The 26,119-nt window shown below is 60.7% G+C and overlaps 4 protein-coding genes across 4 annotated transcripts; 2 read left to right on the forward strand and 2 right to left on the reverse strand.

The window, feature by feature from the left end:
• Positions 1-672: 672 nt before the first annotated feature.
• On the forward strand, positions 673-13,008 carry VWA5B2 (von Willebrand factor A domain containing 5B2). The gene is made up of 22 exons (XM_071752503.1): positions 673-948; positions 4,607-4,762; positions 5,143-5,304; positions 5,629-5,842; positions 5,963-6,114; positions 6,560-6,691; positions 6,813-6,937; positions 7,069-7,245; positions 7,334-7,444; positions 7,554-7,756; positions 8,024-8,138; positions 8,217-8,402; positions 8,505-8,649; positions 8,725-9,014; positions 10,146-10,371; positions 10,459-10,803; positions 10,881-11,018; positions 11,097-11,216; positions 11,417-11,494; positions 11,657-11,726; positions 11,937-12,045; positions 12,364-13,008. Exons 2-22 carry the CDS (start codon positions 4,624-4,626, stop codon positions 12,970-12,972), a joined length of 3,846 nt encoding a protein of 1,281 aa, XP_071608604.1. The 5' UTR covers positions 673-948; positions 4,607-4,623; the 3' UTR covers positions 12,973-13,008.
• A 310-nt stretch (positions 13,009-13,318) lies between these two features.
• On the reverse strand, positions 13,319-16,121 carry ALG3 (ALG3 alpha-1,3- mannosyltransferase). The gene is made up of 9 exons (XM_071752512.1): positions 15,983-16,121; positions 15,726-15,825; positions 15,489-15,636; positions 15,199-15,359; positions 14,952-15,072; positions 14,454-14,659; positions 14,149-14,225; positions 13,821-13,965; positions 13,319-13,709 (listed from the first exon to the last, which is right to left on the reverse strand). Exons 1-9 carry the CDS (start codon positions 16,107-16,109, stop codon positions 13,520-13,522), a joined length of 1,275 nt encoding a protein of 424 aa, XP_071608613.1. The 5' UTR covers positions 16,110-16,121; the 3' UTR covers positions 13,319-13,519.
• Positions 16,122-16,163: 42 nt separating this feature from the next.
• Positions 16,164-22,117, forward strand: EEF1AKMT4 (EEF1A lysine methyltransferase 4). The gene is given in 4 exon segments (XM_071752510.1): positions 16,164-16,362; positions 17,374-17,657; positions 20,103-20,330; positions 20,332-22,117. Coding segments are annotated over 4 exon segments (789 nt in total). The 3' UTR covers positions 20,410-22,117.
• CAMK2N2 (calcium/calmodulin dependent protein kinase II inhibitor 2) lies at positions 21,457-25,239 on the reverse strand. The gene is made up of 2 exons (XM_071752511.1): positions 24,971-25,239; positions 21,457-22,738 (listed from the first exon to the last, which is right to left on the reverse strand). The coding sequence occupies exons 1-2, from the start codon at positions 25,137-25,139 to the stop codon at positions 22,668-22,670; spliced, it is 240 nt and encodes a 79-aa protein (XP_071608612.1). The 5' UTR covers positions 25,140-25,239; the 3' UTR covers positions 21,457-22,667.
• Positions 25,240-26,119: the final 880 nt, after the last annotated feature.

Consider the following 26,119-nt stretch of genomic DNA (forward strand, 5'->3'; position numbering starts at 1 on the left):
GCCGAAATCTGATGTTTTTCTCCAGTTCTGCTTGAGAAGACCAGGCCAGCAATGGTGGCTGAGGGGTTCCCAGCACATTCCAGGCTGTGAGATCTGTGGGCCAGCAGACATGTCCAGGCTTTGCTGGGAATTTTCTGACTGTCTGCATCCTTCCCAGGGGGATTTGTTGTCACAGTTGTCATCCAAAGGCTGGGCTCTTCCCACATCCCCCCTTTTTTCTGCTCTCTGGGGCTGGGATTTTACTGCAGCATGTGGAGGCTGATGAGGATAGACACAGTGCGACCCCAAGGCATCTGAGTTTGGGGTGGATGGTCAGCATCTTCCTGTGCCAGATCCTCTTGTGGTGGTCTCTGAGCAGCTGAGACCTTTCCTAGCAAAGCTGGTTGTGACATTTGTGGCCCATGGTAATCGTACTGGAGAGTTCAGCCATCTGATAGGTGTTTGAGTTTTGTCCTGTGCTTTGTTTGGAGGAGGATGTAGGGGGCAGCTACATGTCCTGGGCAGCCGAACTCTGTGGGTGCTACAGCATCACCCTGGAGTCTCACTAGCACCCAAATCTGGACATTGCCCAGTGGGCTCTGCTCTTTGCCAGTGCCTGTCACCCTCTAGGGGTGTTGGCCATCCCCTGAGACCACCAGCAGCACCCGGGAGAGCATCCCCCAGCCCTCCCTGGGGCAGCAGTACTGGGGAGTGTGTCTCTTTAATGAGGCTGGGCTTGGAGCAGCTCTGCTGCTGGCACAGGGAGAGAGGGATGGAGCGAGGGCGGTGAAGGAGCCGGTGCCAGAGAGGGAGCCTGCAGCAGGGAGAGGCGGGGAAGGACCACTCACCCCTCCCTGAGTATTGCAACCCCCCAGCCAGACGGACAGGGAAACCCACACCCAGGGGAGAAGTCTCTGGACCCAGTCGGTGCTGAGCCGAGCCTGCAGCCACTGTGTCATCCTCCTCCAGGTAAAGGCCAGGGCGGAGGGGTGGGGGGGGGTGGGCATGGGACCCTGGTGTACCCTGCAGTTCCCAGGTGTCCCAGGCTCCCACAGCCACTGTTGGGACAACCCGGGATCACAGGAGGGGTGGGAGGTGAGAGATGAGGCAGCAGGGCCACAAAAGTGCTGAAATAGCCAACCAGCACAGACCCGAGAGTGCTGGCTCTGGTAACTGCTGGGAACAGAACCTAGGGTATCACCAGCCGGTCTCTGGCCCATGTCACCAGTGTCCTGTAGCCAGAGAGGCATCAGGACCCTTCTGGAGGATTGCCCCGCGGGGATGTGCCTGTGCTGGGGGAAATCCTTGGGCTGGGACTTCTTTTTTTCTTTCTTTTTTTTTTTTTTTTTTTTTTTTTTTTTTTTTTTTTGAGAAGGGATGGAATTCCTGTGTTAGGGTACACTGAAGGCAAATAACTCCTGTTCCCTGGCATGGGGCTGAGTTTTTCCAAGGGTTTTAGTGCTCTGAGGCAGTGAGACCAGCAGCAGCAAAGGTCCTGGGTGTGGTGGTCCTGAATGCAGTGGATGTGCCGGGGTGTGTGTGCATGCGTGCACGTGTGTGTGTGTGCGTGCAGCTCTCTTGTTTTGACTTCCTGGCAGTGCCAGTCAGGAGACAGCACCGCAGCCTGCAGAGTCGGGCTGGGGACAGCCCTAAACCCCCTGTCTCCTGTGCCTGCAGTTGCTGGGCAAATCCCTTTCTTCCCTGCTCCTTTTCTTTGGGCTCGCTGCAAAGTAGTGTGCCCGGTGGGCAGCAGCTCCAGCACCTCCTGCCTCCGTGGCCTCCTCCCTCCTCTAGGAGTTGGGATGTGTTCTCCTGCCCTTGTGCCCCCCTGTCCCAGTGGAGAAATGAGGAGATGTCCTGCAGAGTGGGGAAGCAGGGGATAGTATGGGCAAGCAGGAGGAGCAGTGATGCCTCCTTGTTCCTCAGAGGCTGCTCTCCTTCCATCCTTCTTTTGTACTGGCCTGTGTATCTGTCACCACTAAAAATTTCTTCAGGGTTTGCCAGTGATGGAGCTGGCCTCCTCCTTCCCTGGAACCACACTGCAGCCCAGTGGGATAGCTATTGCTGCAGAGGGTGAAACTCTTTGATAACTTTGCTGGCATCCAAGGAAGTTCTGCTAGGCTCAGGTGCCCAGTTTGCTGCAGCAATCTGCCCACAGGTGAGAGAGGAAATGTTAAGTTGTCCAGACCTAGAGAAGAGTTAGAGTCCTGTTTGCCTTCACTGAGGGCTTTTTGCTGCTGGCAAAGCCAGCTGCCCCCAGCCACACTCTTGCTGGGACTCCCTCCATACTGGGGATGCTGGTGGTTAAACCAGATCCTGTGGGCAGCAGGTGGGAAGGGAGGAAGAGGAAGGGGCTGCGAAAGCACTGATGACCATGCTGGGGAGGGGGAGGGAGCCAGGGGCCTGTTGGTGATGCCTCACTGGCACTGGGGACAATTTGCTGCCTCAGGGGAAGAGGACAAAGAGGCTGGGTTGAGGACCATTGGATCTGAATTTATTCATTACCACAGGGCTTAGAACAGCCAGCATGGCAGGGCCAGATGGGGTCTGTTTACTCTGCAAGGGTAAATGTAAAGAGAAGTGATAAAAAGCAGCCAGGATGGCTTTTCTAGTAAGTCCCTGGTAAACAAGACAGTGTCCTGGCCAACAGGCAGCGTGGCAAATAACAGGCATGTTGCTGAGCATTAAACTGGGTGCCTTGGGGACAGATGGAAGGGCTTCAGGGTGAAATCCATCTTTAATGTGTCTATGTGCCTGGGCTGGGGGAATTCTGGTCCCTGGAGCATCCAGCTGGACACTGTGGTCAGGGCAGGACTTAGGTGATAGTGTTGCCAGCGGTGACATGGCTGGTATGGAGGAAAACCAGGCTGTGCAGGGACCCTGTGCTGCCTTGTGTGCTGAGAGAGCAGTCTGGGGGGCTCAGCAGCATCATGCACACAGGATGGAGCACTGTGGATGGCAGGGGCTCTTTGGTTGGCCAAGACCTGCCAGCAGAGCCCTGCTATGCAGGTTAACAGCTTCCATCCAGTATAATGGACTTATTTTTCCTGGGATGCAGCCATGTTACTAATGTACTTCTGAGCTTCTCGGGGGCTCCCTGCCAGCCATGGGCTCGGTCCTGGCACTGCCTCTGAGAGCTGAGATTGGAGATTTTAGATTGGATATTAAGAAAAATTTCTTCACCAAAAGGCTTGTCAGGCACTGGAACAGGCTGCCCAGGGAAGTAGTTTGGGACAAATTTTAAATCGCTGGAGGTATTTAAAAGCCATGTAGATGTGGTACTTAGAGACATGGTCTAGTGATGGCCTTGGCAGTGCTGGGTTAATGGTTGGATTTTATTATCTTAAAGGTCTTTTCCAACCAAAGTGATCCTATGGCTCTGTTTCTGAGGGTTTTCTGAGACAGACACCCTGTGACCGTCTGCTGAGGGCACCCTGAGCCTCCTGTTACCAGTGCTTGTATGAGCCATTCCTACGATGAAGGCCACCAGAGTGGAGAACCACTTGGTTCCCTTGTACCTGGCCTTGTCCTGGCCCTGGGCACATCACACCCTGGAGTGCTGGCACATGGACTAACACAGGGACATCACTGCTGTTGGGTCACAAGAGCTTGGGGCAGGCAAGGGATATGGTGTGGAGGTGCTGACCCATACCTGGAGAAGGACCCACGCATACTATCCATGGAGAGGATGGGCTAAGGCTGACCCAAATATTTCACATGACCATTTGATGACACAGGGTAGGGTGATGTTAGAGCGATGCCTTGGTTCCAGGTAATCATTTGGGATGCTCATCCCAAGTGGTTTTCCCAAGGGCAATAGAGGTGCGGAGTGGGTCAGTGCCCTGACTGGAAGGCATCCCCAGCCACCTCCCTTCCCACAGCCACTGCTGGAGTGTGGGTTTCTGGGTGCATCTATCTCTGGACACTTGCTCACTTGGAGGCAGAGAGTGTTGTCCCCTGGGCTGGGCTCCCCCTGTAGTGCCTTCCCCTCTGTGTGGCTCTTCAGTTCAGCACTGACCTTATTGTTAATTATTAAACCCCCAGCAAACACTGCTTGCTGTTTGCTGTTTTGTTCTGGTTACACTGTGGGCTTCTCACTTTTTTTTTTTTTTTTTTTTTTTCTAAACAAATTACCCTGGTAACTTCTGACAGTGGATGGAGATGGGAGCAGCAGATGGTCCTCTCCCAGACAGTGTAGGAGATGGTCTGGGGAGGCCCTGGAGCCACTGAGCTGCTGTGGGTAGCTGAGGACTGGGTTGTGGGTGGCTGACCGTTATCTATCCCATCTAGAAGCCCCTGTCAGGGCTTGGATGTAACTGCTGCTGCACATGAGAGAAGTTATTTTGCTTCCCATCAGCCAGGTTTATTTACCTGTGGGGTGGAAGAGCTCTCCGCAGGCTGCTGTGACTCCAGACCTGGTCTGCATGTGCAGTGGGATCTGAGCAGAGACCTAGGTCCAGGTCCATGTGTTTTGTGGATGTTGCAAAGCAGCATCCTTGGGACAGGGTGGCTGGGGACCTGCTCCTCCCTTACAGGCTGGGCAAATGGATGTGGCTTGCATGCACAGCCCCCTTCCCGTCAGAGCCCATCCCTGAGCACCCACTGCCTGCCTTCCCTCTGTATGCAGCTGCCCACTGAGGGACCATGCCAGGCCTGTATGCCCTCTCCTCCTGGGAGGCTCTGCCCCTGAAGAGCTCCAGGGTGAAGGCTTGTGCCAGCGGCTACTCCCTGAGCATCACCGCTCACCTCGTGTACACCAACATCCACGAGAAGCCTGTGGAAGGTAAGGGGGAGCTGTTAAGATGGCAGAGACCCTGAAAAGCTCCTGTGCTGGAGAGCATCCTGCTTCCAGCTCATCTGTGTCCTGGCCTCCCAACCTTGCTCTATTTGGGGAGCAAAGGCAGAGGCCAGCAACAGGGGCACTGCTGACACATGGCATTGCCTTACGGGCAGAAGAATGAGGCTGACCAAAAACATAGCTGAGGAGAGGGGGATTTCATCCTCCCTACCCTCCTCTAGGTGGGTGAGGCTCTGGGTCCTTCCTGTGTGTCACCCCACTCCCGTGTATCTACTGTGGGTAGGAGAGGCTCTTAGGGATGCCATGGGCTATACCATGGCTGTGTCTGTGCAAGGATCTGCCTTGGGAATCTCTTCCACCTGCAGGCATCTTCATCTATCCTCTGGAGGAGTCGGAGGTGGTGTCTGGCTTTGAGGCAGTGGTGGGCAGCCGACGGGTGACATTCCAGGTCCAGAACCGCCACAGGGTGCAGGACTGCTGCCTCCAGTGCAGCCACAGCCCTGGCCGACCACATCGCTGTGCCAGCGGTAAGTGTGGTGGGGCAGGTTGGACTCTTGGGTCTTCCTGGCTGGGATGCTCAGAAGGAGCAGGGACCAAGCATGGGGGAGTGGGAGATGTGAGGGCCTGAGAGCCCCTGCCCAGCCACCCTGATGCCTTGGGGGGTGGTCTCTGGGGCTGGGGATTTCAGCCTCCTCCTTCCACCTCTCCAAGTGCTTTTCCCATCCCTTTGCATGGCCCTCGTTACACCTGTGCTCTGTTGTCCTCTTTTGAGAGTAATTAGTGCAACTAACACCCTCCCTCCCCAACCTCTCAGACCCTGCTGACTCTCTGCCATCCCTCCCCCTTCCCAGGCCACCTTGTTCTGGATGAAGACACAGAACGTTCCACTTTCATCATGGCCACAGGCATGCTGTGCCCAGCAGAGAGCCTGGCTGCCACCCTCAGCACAGTGCAGGAGGTGGCCACGCTGCCTGACGGAGCCCTACACCTCCTCCTACCCCCCGTCCTCATGCCCCGCGTCCCCGCCGTCCCCGAGAGCGAGCCGGCAAGCTTGTGTGACGACAGGTTGGCCCTATGGTGATTTTCATGGCTTCCTCAGTCTCTGCCATCCCGGGGAAGGGGGGATGCTGATGCTGGGCCAGAGGGGAGGGGAATGGGAGCCATCACCACCTCTCCCCCTTGCAGCCCCACCAGCTGTTTCGGTGGACCAGCCCGAAGCCAGCCATCCCCTGTAGCACCTGTGGAGAGCATGGACATCTTTAAGGGACGGCCCTGCAACCCTTTTCCTTATGAGTTTGCCTTTGAGTTGCTGGTGAAGGGCCCCTGCTTGCTTGCAGGTAGGGGGTGGCTTGGGCAGTGTCAGTTGGTTGGGCAAAAACTCCTCAAAATGTGGGCAATGTGCTCCAAGGATTGTGTCCCCCCAGTCCCTCCATGCTCCTAGGAGGATGTGAGCCTGGCCATTCTCTTGCACTCCTTACACAAGAAGCCCTTTCCCCATCCCACCCCTGGCTGGGACCCCCCTACACATGGCTCTGGTCAGCTCTGGGTCTGCAGCTTCCTTCCCCATGGGAATGGGATGGATGGGGGAGAGGATGGGTGAGGAGGGAATGAGGTTTGGTGGGGACACACTCCTGGCCACCATCCCAGTTAATGCCATTAGAGCTGGCAGGGAGCAGCCACCACCGCGGTGCTGGGTCCAGCACGGGCACAGAGCCCAGGAGCTGGGGGGGGGCTGAGGTAGGGGGTGCAAGGGGCTCTCCTGCCACTGCCTCCTCCCCACAGGGCTGGAGAGCCCATCCCATGCCCTACGGGCCGACGCCGACCCCTGGGCCAGCTCTGCCACCACCACCTGTGTCACCCTGGCCGAGCCCCACCGCTACGACAGGGATCTGGAGATCATCCTCTACCCCTGTGGTGAGGGGGAGCAGTGCCCTTGGTGGGCCTGGGGGAGATGGGGCATTGCCCCAAAAGCATCTGGAGCACCCACCAGCCCCCTGCAGCACAGGGGAGCTCTGAAACCTCCTGTACCCCCCAGAGCCCCACCACCCCCACCTGGTGATGGAGGATGGCACCATGACGTACCCTGAGTATGAGGCCCACATCCGGAGCCGCCGGGATTACATACGGATTGCCAGGAAGGATGGCAGTGGCGAGAGACAGGTGACAGGGCATGGCCACCACTGGCCTCATGGAGAGGAGGAAGAAGGAAGGAGGCAGTGGGATGGGGGTGAGGAAGACTTCAGTGTGGGCCAGGGATGTGTGAGAAAGCCCCTGGCCTTCCTGGCTCGCAGGTGGCTTTTGTGCAGAAGCGTTTCCACAAAGACATCTTCCCCAACCCTGTGCTGATGCTGAACTTCTGCCCGGTGGTGGAGGGTGTCCCTGGGGACCTGCAGAGCATCACCCGTGAGGTCATCTTCCTTGTAGACTGCAGTAGCATCATGAATGGCCCTGACCTTGACAAGGTCAAGGTGAGGCATGGCTGTGGGGCCAGGGATGCTCTCTGTGGGTGGCTGATCCTGGGTGGCAGCCCACCTCTGGTCCCTGCTGTCACCCCAGGAGGCTTTGCTGGTGGCCACGAAGAGCCTGCCATCGGGGACACTGCTCAACGTTGCTGGCTTTGGAGCTGAGGTCAAGCCACTCTTCCAATCCAGCCGCCTCTGCAGCAATGTGAGTAGTGCCAGGGAAAGCTCCCCACCAGCCCCTCTCTGTCCCCCTTCTGGTGTGGGGCCTGGACTGGGGATCTGGGGGATGTGAGGATGGCTCTCTGCGTGGGCAGGAGACACTGCGGCGTGCCTGCGAGTACCTTGGCGGTCTGCGGGCAGACCTGGGTGGTACCAACCTACTGGCAGCCCTGGGATGGGCGCTGGCACAGCCCCTCCACCATGGCTACCCCCGCCAGCTCTTCCTCTTCACCGGTGTGGCAGTGGGCAACACAGGCAGGATCCTCCGGCTGCTGCGCAGGCAGGCCAGCACTGTCAGGTATGGCATTGGCACCACGGTGGGATCAGGATGCTCTCCATGTCCCCTGGGCTGTCCCCACCCATTTCTCCTTTTGCAGCTCCAAATCTCACTTCTGCCATCCCTGAGGGTGTCCTTCATCATCACACCCCCAATCGCCTTGTCTCAGCTTCCCCCTAGGGTGCCCCAATGCAGCGCGCAGTCAAAGCAGCATCCCTGACTGTCAAACACCCCTGCCCACAGCACCAGCCTGGCCGTGGCTTTTCCTCACCTGGCTCTCTCCTGCAGGTGCTTCAGCTTTGGCATGGGCCCGCAAGCATGCCGGAGGCTGCTGAAGGGTATGGCCAAGGTGAGCCGGGGCCATGCTGAGTTCCTGAGCCCAGCTGAGAGGCTGCAGCCCAAGGTAATTCCAGGGCAGGGGCTGGGGGGGGGACATAGGGGCCACCACAATGTCTGACACTGGCTCCTCTGCCCGCCTCAGCTGATCAAGTCCCTGAAGAAGGCAATGGAGCCTGCCATCAGCGACATCACCATCGACTGGTATGTCCCTGACAGCATGGAGGCTCTGCTCTCACCCACCGAGCTCCCGGCCCTCTACCCTGGCGACCGCCTTGTCAGCTACTGCGTCCTCTACAGCATCGCCCACTTCCGTGACAGGCGCCCACCGGTACAACCGGCATCACCCCAGCATGGGGATGACGGCACCGCCCTGGTCCCACTGGCTTCTCCTGGTGCTGGCGGGCTGATGGCAGTGCCCTCTCTCTGCCAGGGCCGGGATGGGGTCCACCGGGGCTCAGCCTTCCATGAGGAGGTGCCCAGTGCCAGAGAGAGCCACCGGCCACCCCGGAGCACCCTGGAATCGGGGGATGTCTCCCTGGAGCTCTCAGCGGGGGGCACAGAGGTGTCAGAGCGCAGTGAGTGGGGCTGGGGGCAGGGAGGGGCGCAGGCGTGGGAGCTGTGTGCTGATGGGGTGTGCATTTGCTGGGCAGGTACGGATCCTGTTTCAGGAGGAGACATCTGGAAGCGGATTTACCATCCTTCCTACATCCAGGAGCAGTATGTCCTGACCCACTGCTCTGTCAGCACTGACCACAGCCGTGGGCTGCTCTCCCACAGCTCCACCAGCAGCGAGTCCACTGGCTCCCGTGACATGGCCCCCAAGGGCAGCTCCTTGGCCCCCAGTGCCGATGCCACTTCCCAGCAGGGTCAGAAGAGCCTGTCCCTCTGCGAGTCCTCTACCAAATCTGCCCCACTGCCTTCTGCCCAGGCTGGCCCCAAGGTAAGGATGCCGCTGGGGTGCAAGGGCTCATGCATTGTGGGGGGTTGCTCCCAGCCTACCTGGGGTCATGCTGCCCCATTGTGCCTGGACAAGCAGCCACCAGGCCAGAAGCTGGAGCACTGTAGCCTGGATTTTAAGGATCAGCCATGGATGTTGTGAAGAAGCTCCTTGGGTAGTTTTACCCTATTGAAACGGTTCAGCAGGGGACCATGGAGCTGGTCCCCCAGTTCTCCAGACCAGTAGTCAGCTGTGTGGCTAACAACCCCCCCAGACAGCTCAGATCCTTGTTGATGCTGCAGAAGTCAAGGGAGAATAGCTGGGCTGGCATCAGGTAACAAACCCAGCAAGCTGTAGAGGAGGGGGTGGGCTGGCTAAGCTCCTGTCTGGCTCCTTCAGCTTTTGACCGGTGCTGCCCAATGCTTCATTAGCAACAGACCATGTGCCTGCTGCTTCATACCCGAGTTTTAAACCCAGCCAGGTCTCTGGGATAGAGAGCAACTCCCCCCAACATAATAGTGTCCCTGAGGCTGGGTGAGGCCAGCTGTCACCCTGCTCTAGGACATGTGTGCTCCTGGTGGCACGGGTTAGGTAACCTGCTCCTGCCTTGAAACAGCACAGCTGGTGCCCTTTGCTGCCGAAATGTCAAGCGTAAGTGATTTCTCAGCAGTGTAAATGATCCTCCCACAGCTCCCTGCTGCTGGGGCGAGAGGTGGCATGGGTGCCGTTGCCCTGCTGTAGCTTTTTAGCTGATGCACCCCAGTGTGGGGACATCACCCTGTGCTGGGGACTGCATCCCACTGCAGCATCATCCAGCCTGAGCAAATGAGCTAAGGCCCTGCCACATGCACAAAAATCCCCGCCAGCATCTCCTGAGTCAGCCCCCGGGGATGTTTGCAAACTCCTCTCTTGGTGCTGTCAGCCCTCCCTATGTGTACAAGGAGCTGGGTGAGCATCTCCTGGCACCCCAGGAGCCTGCTGGGTGCCAGTCTGCAGAGCAGCAGGGCTGGGCGACAGCCAGCAGCACCAGCCAAGAGCCAGGCAGGGATGCAGATGCCCCATCATGGCTTGGCACGTCCTGGGCTCTGTGCCAGTGCCTTTGCCGGGCTGGCAGTCAGCCTCCCCCCGCCACAGGTGACAGTGTCCCTGAGCACAGATGAGCTGGCACGGATGAAGAAGGCGCTGGCACGCACCGCCCTAGCTGGCCGCAGCTTTTCCTCCCCACATGGGGAGCTGGATGCCCACCGGCTCTGCCGGGCCCTGGAGAAGGTGTCACAGAAGAGGAACCAGTCCCTGGAGGGGCAGCTGGACAAGCTGGGACCCCAGGCACAGCAGCTGCAGCTCAGCACTGTGGAATCAAGTGCGTGCTGGCTCTGGGGATGCGAGGGTGGCAGGGATGGAGCTGGGTGACCCTATCACACTGAGCCCACATCTTGCCATTGCCCAGATAACCTCCTCTCGCCCACCCACCTGGACTGGGACATGCTGGTGGAGCCTTCCTACCTCTTCAGTGCCTCTCCAGCACCCGAGCCAAAGGAGCCCAGCCCAGGCAATGCCAGCCTGCCCCTGCGCTGCCAGGTGGTGATCCATGCACTGCAAGCTGGCAAGCCAGTGTCCTGGGAAGTAACAGCCTCACTGGAGCCACTGCTGCAGCCACTGGAGGGGCTGGGCAGGGAAGACCCTCCACGGCGGGTGGCCAAGGCCTGGGATAAGCCACTGCACCGCCTGGCAGCACGTTCCATCATCCGGGACAATGAGAATGCGGCACAGCGTGAAGCCGAGCTGGAGCAGGGTGGGTGCTGGTACGTGTCCCCCAAACTTCACTATGTCCCCAGCATCCCTCATCTCTAACCACCTTGTTCTGGGCAGGGTTTGCCCGCAGGTTTCGGCTGAAAGCCATGCAAACCAGCAAAGCCTGCAACGTGCCTTCCCTCTACACCCGCCTGGTGCCTGTGGATGGTGCCACACAGGCAGCTCTGCCCACAGCACCTGAGGTGTGGGGCACAGGTACAGCTGGGGGGCCTGGCACACTTGGGAATGGGGCAGTGAGGGGATGGAGGGCTGAGGTGGCATTGTCCCTTGCAGCAGGCTCGGCCAGCCGGACACGAGCTGTCATGGCAGGGAGCTGGCACCACAGGAGCACCTCCACAGGTCTGGGCCAGCAACGAGATGCAGAGGAGCAGGATGAGGCCGTCGTTGCTGCAGGTACCAACTGAGCCCCTTACATGGAGGTCATGCTCCCTGGGGACCCTCAGTTTAAAGCTGGGTGGTGCTGGTCCTAGGTGGAGCACTGTGGAGGCCTGGGAAGAAGCACTGGCCTCTGCTTTACCCTGGGGGGAGCATGGGAGGCAGCAGATCTGGGGTGTGAGAAGTCCAGGAGCCATCAGGCCTTTGTTCTTTGGCAGTGCGAGATGGGACCCCTGGGTCTCCAGCCAGTGCCTCCTCCCCTACCTACAGCTGGGAAAAGCAGAACTGCATCAACGGTGGGTCCTGGGGAAAGGGGTGGATGGTGGGGGATGCTGGTGGGTAGGAGCTGGAGCCCATGCTATGCCCCCGGTACATGGGCTGAACCACTGGGTGCTGGGAGTGGGACACACCTCTGGGTGCATCACTGACCCCTCATGCTCTGCTCTCCCCCCTCGCAGGGCCTCCAACCAGCCCCTCCACCACCTCTATGGGCTCCCAGAAATCCACAGAGAGCCTCACTGGCTCCAGGTGAGGATGCAGGGAGGGTGGGGGAGCAAAAAATGCCATGGGGGGTTGCAGAGGGGGACAGTGCCACTTCTTGGTGCAGGTTCTATGTCCCATGCCAGCTTCTGCAGCTAAAGGGAAGTTTTGTTGCTCCAGCCCCTTTTTTGCAGCAGACTGGGGTCCAGCTGCCCTTTGGGATTTTTACCCCATCTTAAATTCCCCTTTGCCCCACAGGTTCAGCCTGAGCAGGCGCAGGGGTCCCGGCCTGGCCCTGCGCCCGCAGTGCCTCAGCCCCGGGAGTGAATGCTCCAGTGACCATGCAAGCCACGACTACCTCCCACTGGTAAGGACACTGTCCTTGCCCCCAAATCACCTGGGGGGGCTAAGAAGGCCCTCTCCCTGCTGGGCTGCAGCCAAGCTGCACAGACAACACCTGGCAGCAGATGCAAACCTGGTGTGGGCCTGCTCAGCTCCACTCTGTCCTTAAGTGGCCAGGGGGTGGGGAGCTCTGTTGGCTTTTGGTGGGTGGGAGTGGGCATTGGCCAGTTCCTGCGCCCCAGGGACACTCCTGCAGCCCTCACCACTGAGTGCTGAGAGCCATTGAGGTTCTGTGCCCCTGCCTGCCCCCTGCCCTGTCATCTGACCCCTCCCTCCATTGCAGGTGCAGCTGCAGCAAGCCCGGGGACCATTCCAGCTCACTGAGAGCTTCTCTGAAGTGGTGCAGATCACCCTGGACCGCCTGCGCCGGGCATCCCCCTATGCCTCCCACCGTGCCAGCCTCAGCCCCACATCCCCAGGAGCCAGGAGCAGCCCTGAGGCAGGGCCAGGGGGTGAGGAGGGTGAGGAGCCAGTTGCGGACCCCCAGCCCAGCTCTCCCCCATCCCGGAGCACTTGCTCTGAGGTGCCCAGTACAGGGGTGTGGGCGCAGGCAGACAGCGGGCATGGCTCTGAGTCTGACACTGGCCCCCACTCATCTGCCCCATCCGAGGCTGGTGTGAGCTGGCAGGAACCAGGGCCAGAGGACCTGGAGAGTGCCAGCTGGGCCACGGCAGTGGCCCTGGCGTGGCTGGAACACCGCTGTGCCGGCTTCTTTGAGGAGTGGGAGCTGGTGGCAGCCAAGGCGGACGCGTGGCTGCAGGCACAGCAGCTGCCCGAGGGGATGGACGTGGGCTGCCTCAAAGGGGCAGCCAGGCACTTGTTCCTGCTGCTGCGCCACTGGGATGAGAACATCAAGCTGAACATGCTGTGCTACAACCCCAACAACGTCTGACAGACGCCGGAGGGCCAATAAACACACCTGGCTCCATGCTGCCTATGCAACAAGTGTCTGTTATGGGCAGGGAGTCATGGCAAGGGGGGTCTCATCAGAACCTTGGGACCCCAGAACCCCTTCCCAGCCACGTCCTGTGTGAGGGAGCAGTGGGGACTAGGAAAAGCTGTGCTGGAGGGATCCCTGGGCTGCATCAAGGAGATTCAAAACTGGAGGTCAAGTGGTTTCCCACATCCTGGGCTGGGACAGGAGGTTTCACAGTCCCAGCAGCTGCTCAGCCTCCCAAAGGTGAGGCAGGCAAGAGGCACAGCTGTCCAGACACAATCATGGCATGAGGATGCTGAGGTCAGGGAAGGGCACACAAAGCCCCCTTTATTAGGGAAGTCCTGCCCGCTGGGGGTCCCCACACTGCCCCCTTTGCAGAGTTCCAGGGCTCGCTGCCCTCCTGGGATGGCTGGAGCAGCCTGGGAGCCAGGTGGGGAAAGAGCAGGCAGAAGAGAAGGGGCAGTCCCAGAGGCCAATTCCCATCATTCAGCAGGCCACACTCTCAGTGGGCCTTCTTGGAGATGGCTGTGGGCCTCCCGCTTGGTTGGGGGGTGTGTGGTGCCAATGAGGGGGCCGTGCCGTACCAGAGCTGGAGCAGGATCAGTCCATGGCAGATATGGAGGGAGAGGGAGCTGCAGACAGTGGAGGGGTAGGTGTTCCAGCAGAGCTCGATCACACCCAGCAGCAGCACCCTGCAGGGGGTAAAGCTGAGGGTCAGCATGGGGTGGGGGACACATACCAAGCCTCCCTTGCTCCCCGAGCCCTCTGCAGATGGGGGGGTTCCCCTCCCTGGCAGCACATACTTGGGCATGTGGGTGATCTTAGAGGTAGGGGTGCACCAGAGCAGGTAGGGCAGTGTGTGGAAGTACCAGACATAGAACTGATAGTGGAGGGAGCGACTGCAGCAGACACCCAGGAAGTTGGAGGAGAAGAGGACGAAGATGATCTGTGCACTGGTGTTAAGGGGACAGACACAGCAAATATCTTTGCCCCCCAGCAAACATCTCTGTCAGGACAGGCTGGGCCTGGCAGTGTGGCAGGACCAGGAGCCTGTGAAGGCTGTGACCAAGGTCTGCCCTGCCCTGCCCTGCCTTCTCCCTCCTCCTTGCTGCCCACCCTGCCAAAGGATATTGTTGACTGTCAAGGGAGGGGATGTGTGTTTCCTTTCAGCTGGATCCTTCAGCAGAACCAGGATGCTCTCTTTGGAACTGAGGGAGAAGCACAAACACTGATCTCGGCTGCTGAACATTTTTCCCACCTTGGCCTTCCCCGGTGAGATGCAATGCCTGGGCAGTCTACTCCCCCAAACAGAATAGTAAGTCTCCCCAACTCCCACCCCCAGAAACGCAGGACTGTGGGGCAGGGAGTTGCAGACCCATACCCTGCACAATGGGGGGTAATGGGGACCAGAAGCTACAGGGAACCCCAGGTCTCACCTGTGCCACCGGTGTAGTGCAAAGAGCCCCAGGCCAGCCATGTGAGCCAGGAGCAGTGTGACATGGAAAGCCCGATTCTGGAAAACCTCTTCTGGGAGGAAGCGCCAGTTCACTGTCCATTTGAACTGGAACTGGCGACCCAGGTCAAAGGAACGAGTCAGGTACCCCATGGGGTTCACCAGCAGGAAGGGCAGCCCCAGAACCACCTGGCAAAGACACACCAGCACCCTCACAGTGGCCATAAGCCAGGTCTCCGTTACCCCTTCCACCTCCTGAGAACCCCAGCACTGCATGGGGTGACAGGCACAGTCAGCCAAAGATGGCAGCCCCATGAATTAGAATATTTATCAATCTCCAGCTCGCTGCACGGAGACTCAGATGCTGGTGTCACCCAGAGGTCTCCAGCTCCCTGGACAACCAGGCAGGATGCCATGATGCAGCCCCTGTGCTGATGGGGCTTCCAGCCTGTCTGTATGACCAGTGAGAGCAGGAACTCACCTGGAGCAGGGCACAGATGCAGAGCTTGGGAATGCATCCCAGGAGACCGAACCGTTGGAGGAGGAGGAAGAGAAGTCCAGGAGCAAAAAGCAGGATGTTCATCTTCACAGACACAGCCAGGCTGAGTGGGAAGCTGTGTTACTGATGGGACTTGCCACACAGGTGCCCGGGCAGCCCCAGGGCAGAGATCACTCATGCAGGCAGTGTGCCATGGAGAGCAGTCTCTGCCCTGCTCCCAGACCCTCACCTGAAGAAGAAGCAGCCCCAGGACCAGTGCTCCTCCAGGAAGAGGTTAATGGCGAGGAAAAGGATGGCCATGGCCACGGGGTCATTAAAGAGCCGCAGGACAAAGATGGAGTGGATGCGGTACGAGGCGCAGCACATGAAGAAGAAAACATACGGGGGGACCTTGCAGGGGACAGAGAGACAGGAGGGCAGTCAGCATGCCTCCAAACCTCAGACTCCCAGCCTGTTTTGCCCAGGTGAGGACCCAGCAGAGGAGGAGAGGGCTGACCATGCTCCCTGACTCCAGACTACCTCGTTGGTCCGGCAGTAGATGCGGAACACGAGGAGAAGGTTGAGGAGGTAGAGACCAGCGAAGAGGTACTGTGCCAGGCGGACATCAGCCCCGTGGCCCGTGACATAGTACAGCCCCAAAAAGATGTAGACAAAACCAGCGGGGTAGCTGTGGAGAGACGGGAGTGAGGAGCTGCATCCTGACCCCTGTAAGAGTTGGGGTGGGGCGTTGTCATCCGTGTCCCCATTGTCACTCACACCAGTGGCCCGGTGTCCCCCTTCAGCTGTGTGTAGTCCAGGGTCCCGTTGGCGAAGCCCTCCACCTCCTGCATGTAGGCCTTCCAGTCGATCTCCGTGTCTGCAGGGATGGATGGGGCGGTCAGGAGTCGGCCCTTGTGGGGAGGGGTCCCCCCACCACGACCCTGACCCGGGGGGATGCTGGCCTATGGCTGCCCCCGGCCCCTGCGTGGGCCAGCATCACCCCGAGTAAGGCCTGACCGTGCCCCGACACTCACAGGGAACCCTTCGGATGACCCAGAAGTTGACACCGCCCTCGGCCAGGCAGAGGCAAGCGGCCACCAGCGGGGTGTAGCTGGGCTCCAGCAGCACCGCCCGGCAGGCTCGCCGCAGCCCCGCCGCCATGGCCGCCCCGTTCCTTTCCTTGTTTCCAGCCGGAACGTTTAGTGCGATGCACACATGGAGCTTTCTGCTTTTCTTTCCGACCCTCTTCGCCCCGGTTCCGGCATGGCCAACCGCCGGTACCGGCAGCGCCGGTTCTGGGATGAGCTGTACCGGCAGGAGGGTGCCGAGCCCCGCGAGTGGCTGGGGGGGTTGTCCCGCTTCTTTCCGCAGCTGGAAGCTGAGCTGCGTCTCGATGATCACATCCTCGTCCTCGGTATGTGCTGCCCGGTGTTTCCGCCGGGCATCGGGAGGCGGGGGGTGGGCGGGGATGTCACACGGGGGGATGCGCTATCAACGGGGGTGGTACCGGCAGCAGCGCTCAGTCCCGCAGCCGGGGATGCCGGTGTCACCGCTCGGTAAATCTCACCTGCGGGATGATCTGCCGCCGGCCCGGGATTAGGCGAGTGTAATCACCGATCCTGTTAACGGATCAGCCGCCTCCAGCTGCGCTTAATAGCCCCCAAAGCCGATATCCCGCTCCCGGGATCCCCTCTCACACTCGCCCCGGGGAGCGGCTGAGCCCCGGTGCAGGGGGGGCTCTCCCTGCGCCCACCGCACCGCAGGGCATGGGGGTCGTGTCCTGATGTCGTGCTGTTGCCGCCCCCCCGTTCGGCTGTCCGTCCCTCTGTCCATCCTAAGTCCCTCCTGATGCCCCCTCCTGTGCCACCAGCCTCTGCCCCACCACAGGCACTCAGGGGGTACTGCCATGGGGGGAGCCCGGGACACCCTATACCCTGGGATGGGGGGGGACAGGCAGACGGACTGGGACCCCCCTCCAGCCCCCCCGACCAGGGCACGTCCCTGGGGGTGAACTGGGGATTCCCCCAGCCCCTTTGCACTGGGCCACAGCCATGGGGGTGGGACTGGGGACACCCACAGCTCCCCTGAACTGGGGCACGTGGGGAGATGGGGCTGGGGAGCTCATCCTTTTCATGCCTCCAGCATCCCTGCATCCCACCCTAGGGCGGGCAGACCAAGTATTCAGGGGCTGCCCACCCCCACCCCCCAGGTCCTGCAGGGCCTGGAGCCCAAAGCACCCACCTTGCTGGAAGGTGGTAATTAAACGAGCCCAGCACTCATTAATTAGTGGCAAAACAAAGACCTGCTCCCTCTCTCACCGCTCCCACCCATCCCCTGGGTGTGGGGGAGTAGGGTTGAGGTGTACACAGTCCCCCCCCTCCCCCCCATCAGCCCCCATCCCCATCTGAGCCCTTCCCTGGCGCAGGCTGTGGCAACAGCGCCCTGAGCCACGACCTGCACGAGTTGGGCTACACCCGTGTCACCAGCATTGACTTCTCCCCGGCCTGCATTGCCGCCATGCGCGCCCGCTACGCCCACTGCCCCGGCCTGCGCTGGGCCGTCATGGACATCCGCGCCCTCTCCTTCCCTGACGCCACCTTTGACGTCGTGCTGGAGAAGGGCACCCTCGACGTCCTGATGGTGGAGGAGACTGACCCGTGGAACGTCTCGCCTCAGGCCACCGCTGCCATGCACCGGGTGCTGACGGAGGTAGGAGCGGGAAGGGAGGGAAGGGTGGACCCCATCCTCATTTTGGGTATGGGAAGATGCAGGGTGTCCCCTTGCCACTCCGATTCCTTAGGGTTGCTGCCTCTCCTTCACCCCTCTCTGAATGGTGCTGCCTTGCAAAGGGGTACCCAGGGGGCTCCCAGCACCCCTGAATGCCAGACCGACCCCCTATCTCCCATGCCATTGCCTTCTCCCCAGGGAGGTGATTCCTTCTAGGGGACTGAGTAACACCTTCCCCCTCTTTATTTGCATTCTAAATATGAAGGGGTGGGAGCAAAAATGCATCCAGTCCCTGAGAGGGTGGAAGTGGGGGCACTGCAGGGTGCCTGGGGGGGACCTGGGGGACACACTGAGGGGGACCTGCTTGCCTAAGGTAAGGTGATGACTGCGGGGCTGTGACAGGCTTTCACCCCCTCCCTTCCCGGCTTCAGTTTCGATCTCGTTAGCCGGGGTCCCCATCATCTGGGCCAGGGTTGCCATGGCAACCCCCGTCAGCACCGACAGGGCCGTGGCGTTGCCACAGGGACGGGTGATGCCTCCGGCCCCTGTTAATTAGCAGTGGAGGCAGGGACCGGATTGAACCTGCCCTGGAATGGTGTGTGGGTGTGTGTGTGTGTGTGTGTGTGTGTGTGTGTGTGTGTGTGTGTATGTGTGTATGTGTGCTGTGTCTGCGGGGCCTGGCAGCTCCCCCGCCCCCATTCCCGGGGGGAATTGCTGACAGGATAATTAACTGCTGCACCTGCCTGGCACTCTCGGCTGTGGACACGGGGTGCTGGGAGGGTGCTTCTGGCTGCTGCCTCCCCCACCTCCTTCTCACCCCCCTGAGCTTTGCCCCCCTGAGCCTGAGGGAGAGCAGGGGACCCCAGGGACTGTTCTCAGCAGCCAGGCTCTGCCTATCCCTGCCAGCACTTCTGCCTGTCCTTGTCATTTGGCCAAATGATGAGGATTTAGCTCTTTTCCCTTTTTTTTCCCCTTTTTAATCCTCTGCTCAATCCCTGCCCTCCCCCAGCATCATTGGGCGCTGGCCTTGCGCCCTGCTGTCCTTGTCCCTGGGGGGATTCATGAGGCATTTGCCATCCCCTCTGTGTGCGTATGGCCATCCTGGCACCCCCTTTCTCACCCTCACCTGGGTGGGGGGTTGGCTTTTTCACCCCTTCTGTTCTGATCTCCTTGGCGAGGGACATAAGGACCAGAAAATCCTCCCTGTCCTGCCCTGGGGGGCAGCCCCATCCCGGTGATCCGGAGGCAATGAGGAGGGGGCGATGGGTCAGTGCTGGAGCAGGGGGCAGCCGCCCTTTACCCCGGGCCAGAGGACGGGAAGGTTTCCTGTGCCCGTCTCTAAGCAACGGCAGCCAGGGCTCGGGTAAGGAGGGGGGATGTGGGATGCCTCCATCCGGAGATCCCTGCCTGCCCCCAGCTGCGGGGACCCCCCCTCCGCTTATCAATTGGGAAGCCGTGGGGGTCTTTCAAGGACAGATGCATCCGGTGCTTTGCAGGAGGGATGCTGAGCTGGGTGTCTGGAGGGGGGGATAGTGGAATTCAGGGATCTGCCTTTCCTTTTTCCTGACCAAACCCACTGATGTTTGGTTCAAAAAAGCCCCTGCCGCAGCGGGGGACACACAGGCACACACAGGCTGGCTTCTCCCCTCTCCGTACCTGGCTTCAGCCAGTGCTGAGCCATGGAGCTTCCCAGCAGGATTAAACCAGAAACCCCCCCTTGGCCTCCAGCTCTGTCCCCTGCCGCAGTGGCTCTCCGCCTTTGCCTGGGGGGGTGGATCTAGGGGTGTCCCAGCCTGGGGTAGGGCGCTGGCGGGGGGGTGCTGGCCACCTGCCCTCCCCCAGCGCTGCCTTTGCATGCTGAGCATGCGAGCTTTGGCCGTAAAAGCCTTTTGACATTGGATAAAGCCAAGCAAGAAAATTGATGTTCTCTTCCATCCTGTTAGCGGGGGCTTGGTTCCAGCCGGGAGAAAATGGTGATTAAAAGGGTCGAGTCCTTTCCCATCCAATCCCCTCCCCCCACCCTCCGGCACTGGGTGTTGGCTGAGGGGGCAGCACTGGGTGTCCTGGGGAGGGGCAGGTGGGATGGGGACCCGTGGAGCCCAGACAGGGTGAAGCTTTTCCCTGTGCCAAGGTCGGGTCTCTGTACTATCTGCTGGGGATAGGGGAGGGAGAATTTTATGGTGCAGGGAGAGTTTCTGCATGGGGACCCTCATTGCCACTGGGCTGTGGGTGGTCTGGGGACATGGAGAATTGGGGGGGTGGGAGGAGGGGAAGGTTAGGATGGGAGGTTTGGGGGTGCAGTGGGAAAGGCTGGGCTGGGGATCTTTGGCAGATGGTGATGGGAGTCCCCATGAATGGGTCTGTCCCTGCTGGGGGTGGTTTGAACCTCACTGTTGTTCCCTCCCCACCCTGGGGGTTCTGCTGCAGGTGAGCCGGGTGCTGCGCCCAGGGGGCTGCTTCATCTCCATCACCTTTGCCCAGCCCCACTTCCGCAAGCCCCACTACGCCCAGGAGGCCTTCGGCTGGTCACTGCGCCACGTCACCTGCGGGGACCAGGACGGTGACACCGGCACCTTCCATTACTTCCTCTACCTCATGCGCAAGGGGCAGCCCCTGGATGGCCCTGACCTGGCCCTGGGGCGCCGGCTGCACCAGCCCCCCACCCCCCCCCACCCCACTGCCCCCTGCCCCCCCGGATGATGATGAAGATTATCTCTTTGCCATCCAGCTGTGACCCAGGGGGGGCTTCCCTGCCCTCTCCTCCTCCTTTCCCACCTTAAGCCTTAAGCTGTTTCACCTTTGCAAGTGGGTGAGGGGGAACCAGTACATCCCCCCCACCCCCAAGTGTCCCAGTGATGTAAGTAATGGGAGGAAAGGGAAGAGAGGGCTTGTCCTCATCCTGGGGGGCAGCAGGAGATACTGTGACACACCACAGCTCTTCCCTGGCCTGGCTGGAGAGCAGCCAGGTCTCTGGGCTTTGTGGCTGGTAATGAAGCCAAATCGGGTTTAATTCCACCCATCCATCTTGTGGGGAGCAGTTCCCCATCCCCCTCTGCACCCTGGCACAGGTAGCTGGGCTGAGGGCAAGATAAGGGATGCTGGCACTGGGGGCAGGGGTAGGATGGGAGGTGCTCACTGCCCCTCCTCCCATGCCATGCCCCCCCACCCCGAGGCTGTGGAGGTGCACAAGGACACTGTGTCCTTGTCACTTCATGCTAGGTGGTGGGCAAGATGCCAGTGCAGGGCTGGGGGCACAGTGGGGCGGGGGGGCAAGGGGGGTGGCACACCGCCCCATCCCCTCTCCTGGCCACAGTGACAACCCTGGTGTGCCATGCACACCTGGCCTGGTGACACATGTATGCCAGACTGGTGACATGCGTGTGCAGGGCTGGTGACAGACATGTCACCCTGTGCCAGCAGGGCTGGCAACATATGGGTTCCAAAGCCTGAGTGCCGGCATGGCAGCAATGCAGGTGCTGCTGGGGGTGTTCCCAAGGGCTGTTTGGGCACCCAATTCCTCTGGGGTGGGTGACGATAGGGCACAGGGAGGACCCCTCCTCGGAGGGACGGCAGTGACAGACCAGAGAGGTGCGAGCTGCCAGGCTTTTCCTGGCGAAAGGAGTAAGTGGGTCAGCTAGTGGCTCCCCCTGCACTAGGAGCTGGCGAAGGACTCTGGGGTCAGCCCCCCCCTCCCTCCCCATGCCACCCCATCCAACAGACACCCCAAAACCATCTGGCACCTGGGAAGGACAGAAAGGAGCAGGCAGCTACTGGCCTCACCTCGGTACATGAATGTATTTTATTCATTGCATTTTGTTCACCAGTACAGTGAAAAATGGCATTTAAATTTACAATGGATCATTCGTAGAACATCATGACACAAGTATTTTTTTTTCTTTTTCTTTTTCCTTTTTTTTTTCTCAGTTTTGTTTTTTGTTTGGTGGTTGGTTTTTTTTTGGTTTTTTTTTTTTTGTGTGTGTTTTTTTTGCGTCGTTGTCTCCATAAATGCTACTCGTAGGTTATTGAAAAAGATGACGAGTTTCTCATGCACATCAGAACCCCCCGAGAAGCTTCTTAAAAAATAAAATTAAATTAAAGTACAAAATTAAAAACAACGACTCAGGCCGGTCCCTGCCCTCCCCACTTCCCCCCATACTCCCCAGCACCTCTACTCTGGAGCGAGGGGCAGCACCAGGACCCCCCTGGCCCCCACAGCTCTCTTGAAGGGCTCTGGCCCCTGGCACTGTGGGGAGGGGTCTGTGGCTGCCAGACCCTCCAGCCAGTCCTGCTGCCGATGGTGACGGTCAGCCCAGGGGTCCCTGCTCCCCTCCTTGCATCTTCACACTCCCTCCATCTTTCTCACCCCTCCCTTTATTTTCCCCCCTCGGTTTTTTCTTCTTTTTTTGTCTTTTTTTTTCTTATGGAAAAAAATATGAACCATTTGTTTGTTTGTTTGTTTTCCCGATGCGGTTACTTCAACATCTCAACGTCAGCAGATCGTTTTTAACAAAGATTCGGATATAAAAATACAAATATGAGGAGTTTCTGTTTAAAAAGAAGCGTGCCGGAGTGGTGGGGCTGACCCTCGGCCCCGGGACCACCAAGCTCATGCAAAAAACGATGGAGCAAAAAATGTCTCTGGACAGCAGCGCTCCCCCGGCTCATGGGGCTGGATCCGCCCCGAGATTCGGGGACCCCCCGCCAAGCAGGACTGGGGGGACGCACCGTGGAGCGGGGGGCTGGACCCCCTCGGGGAGAGGGGTCTTTGCCCTGGGGTGGGGGGTTCGGTGTTTTGTCCCCCCACCCCACCCCCGGGGGAGGCGGAGGGGTAAAGTGCATGGCTCGGAGGGGGTGGTGGTAGCCGCAGAGCCCCCCCCCGGGCTCAGGGGGGGACACGGGCACGGCCTCCCCCTCCGGTTCGGCGGCCCAGCCAGCATGCAGGCCCGGGCTGGGAGCGGGGCTCGGCGGCGGGTCCTGGCGGCGGGTCCCGGCTTACACCCCCGGCGGCGACTTCTCCGTCATGCCCTTGAGCACCTCGTCTATCCGGTCATCCTCGATCACCACTGCGGGGACAGGCGGGGGGCGCGTGGGCGAGGGGACGCGGGCCCAGCCTCTGTCCCCTCTCCCCCTCCCCAACCCGGCAGGGCTCCAGATGTGGCCCCCCAGATGCTGGGGAGCGGGGACAAGGGCGGGTGCAATGGGGATGCCTCCCCTCCTGTGCCCGGTATGGGTAGGGGCAGCATCTCCCCCTCCGCAGCCAGCATAGGTGGTTTGGGAAGAAGGGGGGGCAGGAAAGACCAGGAAGGACCCCCCCCCCTCCTCTCTGCGGCAGGCGCTGATGAGAGCAACAGGACTGGAATGGGTAATGACCCAGCGGGGGGGGGGCATCGGTAGCTTGGCGGGGGTGGCAGACAGACCCCCGTCGGCATCAGCTGCTGCAGGACACCCCCCTCCCTCCATCAGATCACCATCGGAGGAGCTGGACAGCCCCCCCTCAGCCCAGCGGGCTGCACGGACCCCCACCTTCAGCATCACCGGGGGGACTAGGGAGTCCCCCATCAACATCACCCACTGGGCAGCCCCCACTTCCCTGTCAGCATCACCCTTCAGCCCCCCCATCAGCATCACCCACTGGGCAGCCCCCCCACCAGCATCACCACTGGGAGGCTGGACAGACCCCCATCAGCATCACCATCGCAGAGGCTACACAGGCAGCCCCCCCACATCAACATCACCAGCTGGGCAAATCCCAACCCCCATCACCATCACCCTCAGGAGTAGTGGACAGACCCCTCTCCCCCCAGCATCACTGCAGGGGGGCTCAGCAACACCCCCATCACCACACTGGGGGTGGATTGGCCGGACAGCCCCCATATCACCAGCATCATCAGGGGAGCAGCCAGACCCCCCCATCACCACTGAGGGGGAACTGGGACCCCCCATCGTCCCTGGGGGGGCTCTGACAGACCCAGCCACTCTGGTCCTCTGACAGACAGACCACTGCAAAGGGGGATTGGGGGGAATAGGCAACATGTCATCCTTTCTTTGGGCTGGGGTGTATTTGTGCTGGGTGGGAGGGAAGGGAGTTTCCCCCCATTTTACCCCTGCAGCTCACTGTTTGTCTACGGGGGTCCCCCAAGCAGGGGGGGAGGGACGGGGGGGCTGCAGGGAAGGCAGGCACCATTCTCGGGGGTCCCCAAGGCATCGGGGAGGATCGATGGTAACAGATAAGGGTGCAGGGGAAGGTGGATATTTATTTGGGTCCTGATGGAGGCAGACGAGCTGCTGACTGGGGTCTGCGGCAGGCAGCAAAGCAAGGCAAGGGGTGGGGGGGAAACGACAGGGACAGCACACAGCTTCGTGGAGTCCGGGGGGGCAGTAAAAAGGGGTGTGTGTGTGTTTGTTGATCAGCATCGCCGCAGCTGCTGATGGGGGTCTCTGCGGCAGGCAGAGATGTGGAGGGAGAGAGAGGAGGTTCATAGGGCTGGGGGGCTGTTCCTGGCTGTGCGAGGGGAGAGGAAGGTGTTGGGGGGATGTTTATAGGGATGAGGGAGGGCAGTCCAAGGGGAGGTAAGGGAGATCCCAGGGGTGCTGAGGAGCAGCAGGGCGGTCCTGGGGCATTTGTGGATGTGCCAGGGAGCAGCCCCAGGGATGCTGCAGGGCAGTCCCGGGGGGAGCCCCAGGATGCAGGAGAGGGGGTCTGGAGCTGAGGCCAGGGGTACCTGCGGTTCTAGGGCAGTGCCGGGTGCCAGTCGCAGAACTGGGGGTCCCGGGAATACGGGGGGGGCAGTGTCGGGTATGATGTGGGGCAGTGCTGGAGATTCTGGGGGTGCCGAGCACAATGCTGGGGATAAGGGAGAACAGAGCCAGGGATGCCGTAGGGCAGAACCGGGGGTGCCAGGGGACAGTGCTGGAGACGCGAGGCAGAGCCGAGGGTTCTAGGAGTGCTGGGGGGCGATGCGGGTGGTGCCGGGGGGCAGCGCCAGGGATGCACTGGCCAGTGCCGGGGGTGCAAGGACAGAATTGAGGGTACTGAGGATGCCAAGGGGCAGAGCCGAGGGTGCTGCAGGGCAGATCCGAGGGTTCCGGCGCAAGAGCTGGGGCTGCAAGGACAGATCCGGGGGTCCCGAGGATGCCGTGGGGCAGAGTCGGGGATGCAAGTGTCAGTGCCGGGGATGCCGCAGGGCAGATGTGGGGGTCTCGGGAATGCCGTAGGGTAGCGGCGGGGATGCCGTGGGGCTGCGGCGAGGGTCGGGGGGACGGGGGGGGGGGCGAAGCGGGGGGTCGGGCGGTACCTCTCTTGGCGCGGCCGATCTGTCCCAGCTTGGGGGGCCGCTTGCCCTGGTTGCCCCCGAAGAAGGCGTTGGTGTCCTGCAGGCGGCAGCTGAAGGGCAGCTCCCCCGCCTCGGGCTCGGCGCCGTAGCGGCCCACCTTGTCCTCGCCGTAGGGCAGCACCTGCGACATGGCGGGGCCGAGCGGGCCGAGCCGCGCCGCGCCGAGCCGGGAGCCGGTCTGCGGCGGCGGCGGCGGCGGCGGGGAGGAAACCCGGGCGGAAGGATGAAGTCATGCATCCGGGGGGAGCGGGGACCCCCCCGGCGGGGGGCGGCTCCGGAGCGCCGCGGCCCGGCACGGCCCGGCCGGTTCGGGGACAGGGAGACCCCCGGCTGGTGCCCTGTGCCCGCCCGGATGGGATGGGGAGACCCCCCGCCCCAACCCCTGCTCTGTCCGCAGCGCAGGATGGTGCCGCCAGCACAGCCTTGCCCGGGCTGTTGCCCCAACTCAGGGGTGCCCCTAAACATGGGGTGTCCCTGTGGAGTGGGGAGTCCTTGGCACAGCCTGGTAACCCTGGGTCCAGGACTACTGGACACAGCTGGGCTCTCCCCGAGCACACCGAGGTGATGCCAAACAGACCCCCCAGTACCCCATTGTGATCCCCCAGGACACCTTGAGTGCCCAAACCCAGCTTCCAGCCTCCTGCAGCCTGGCAGGCTCAAGCCCCGAGGCTCCCCAAGGCTGGTTTTCACTTTTGGTCTCCCCAGACAGCCCCCCCCCACTTGTGCACTTTGCCCAATACCCATCAAGACACTCTCTCCCACAGTTGCCCCAGTCTTGAGGTCCTGTCTTGGAGCTGCATGAGTCCTGCTGCAGCTTCTGCCAGTTGCTTTGACATAGCATGCCTGTGCCCTTGCACATGTGTATGTACATATGTGCATGTGTATGTACATGTGTGCCCATTGTGTGTATTTACAGGGATGTGGGGGGCATGGGGGTGTGATTCTGCAGGTCACACCTTGAGCTTGGCCACGTAGGAGCTGTGCCCAGAGATGTCCCCTTGCCCCACAGTTCGTCCCTTACTCAGAGGTTCTCTGCAGACAAGAGGAAGGAGAACCATTTACTGTGGGAACCTGCCATGGATCACAAAAGAGAAACCTGTCAGAGTGGTC

Source organism: Heliangelus exortis, chromosome 9 (genome assembly GCF_036169615.1).
Source record: "Heliangelus exortis chromosome 9, bHelExo1.hap1, whole genome shotgun sequence".
Classification (NCBI taxonomy): Eukaryota; Metazoa; Chordata; class Aves; order Apodiformes; family Trochilidae; genus Heliangelus; species Heliangelus exortis.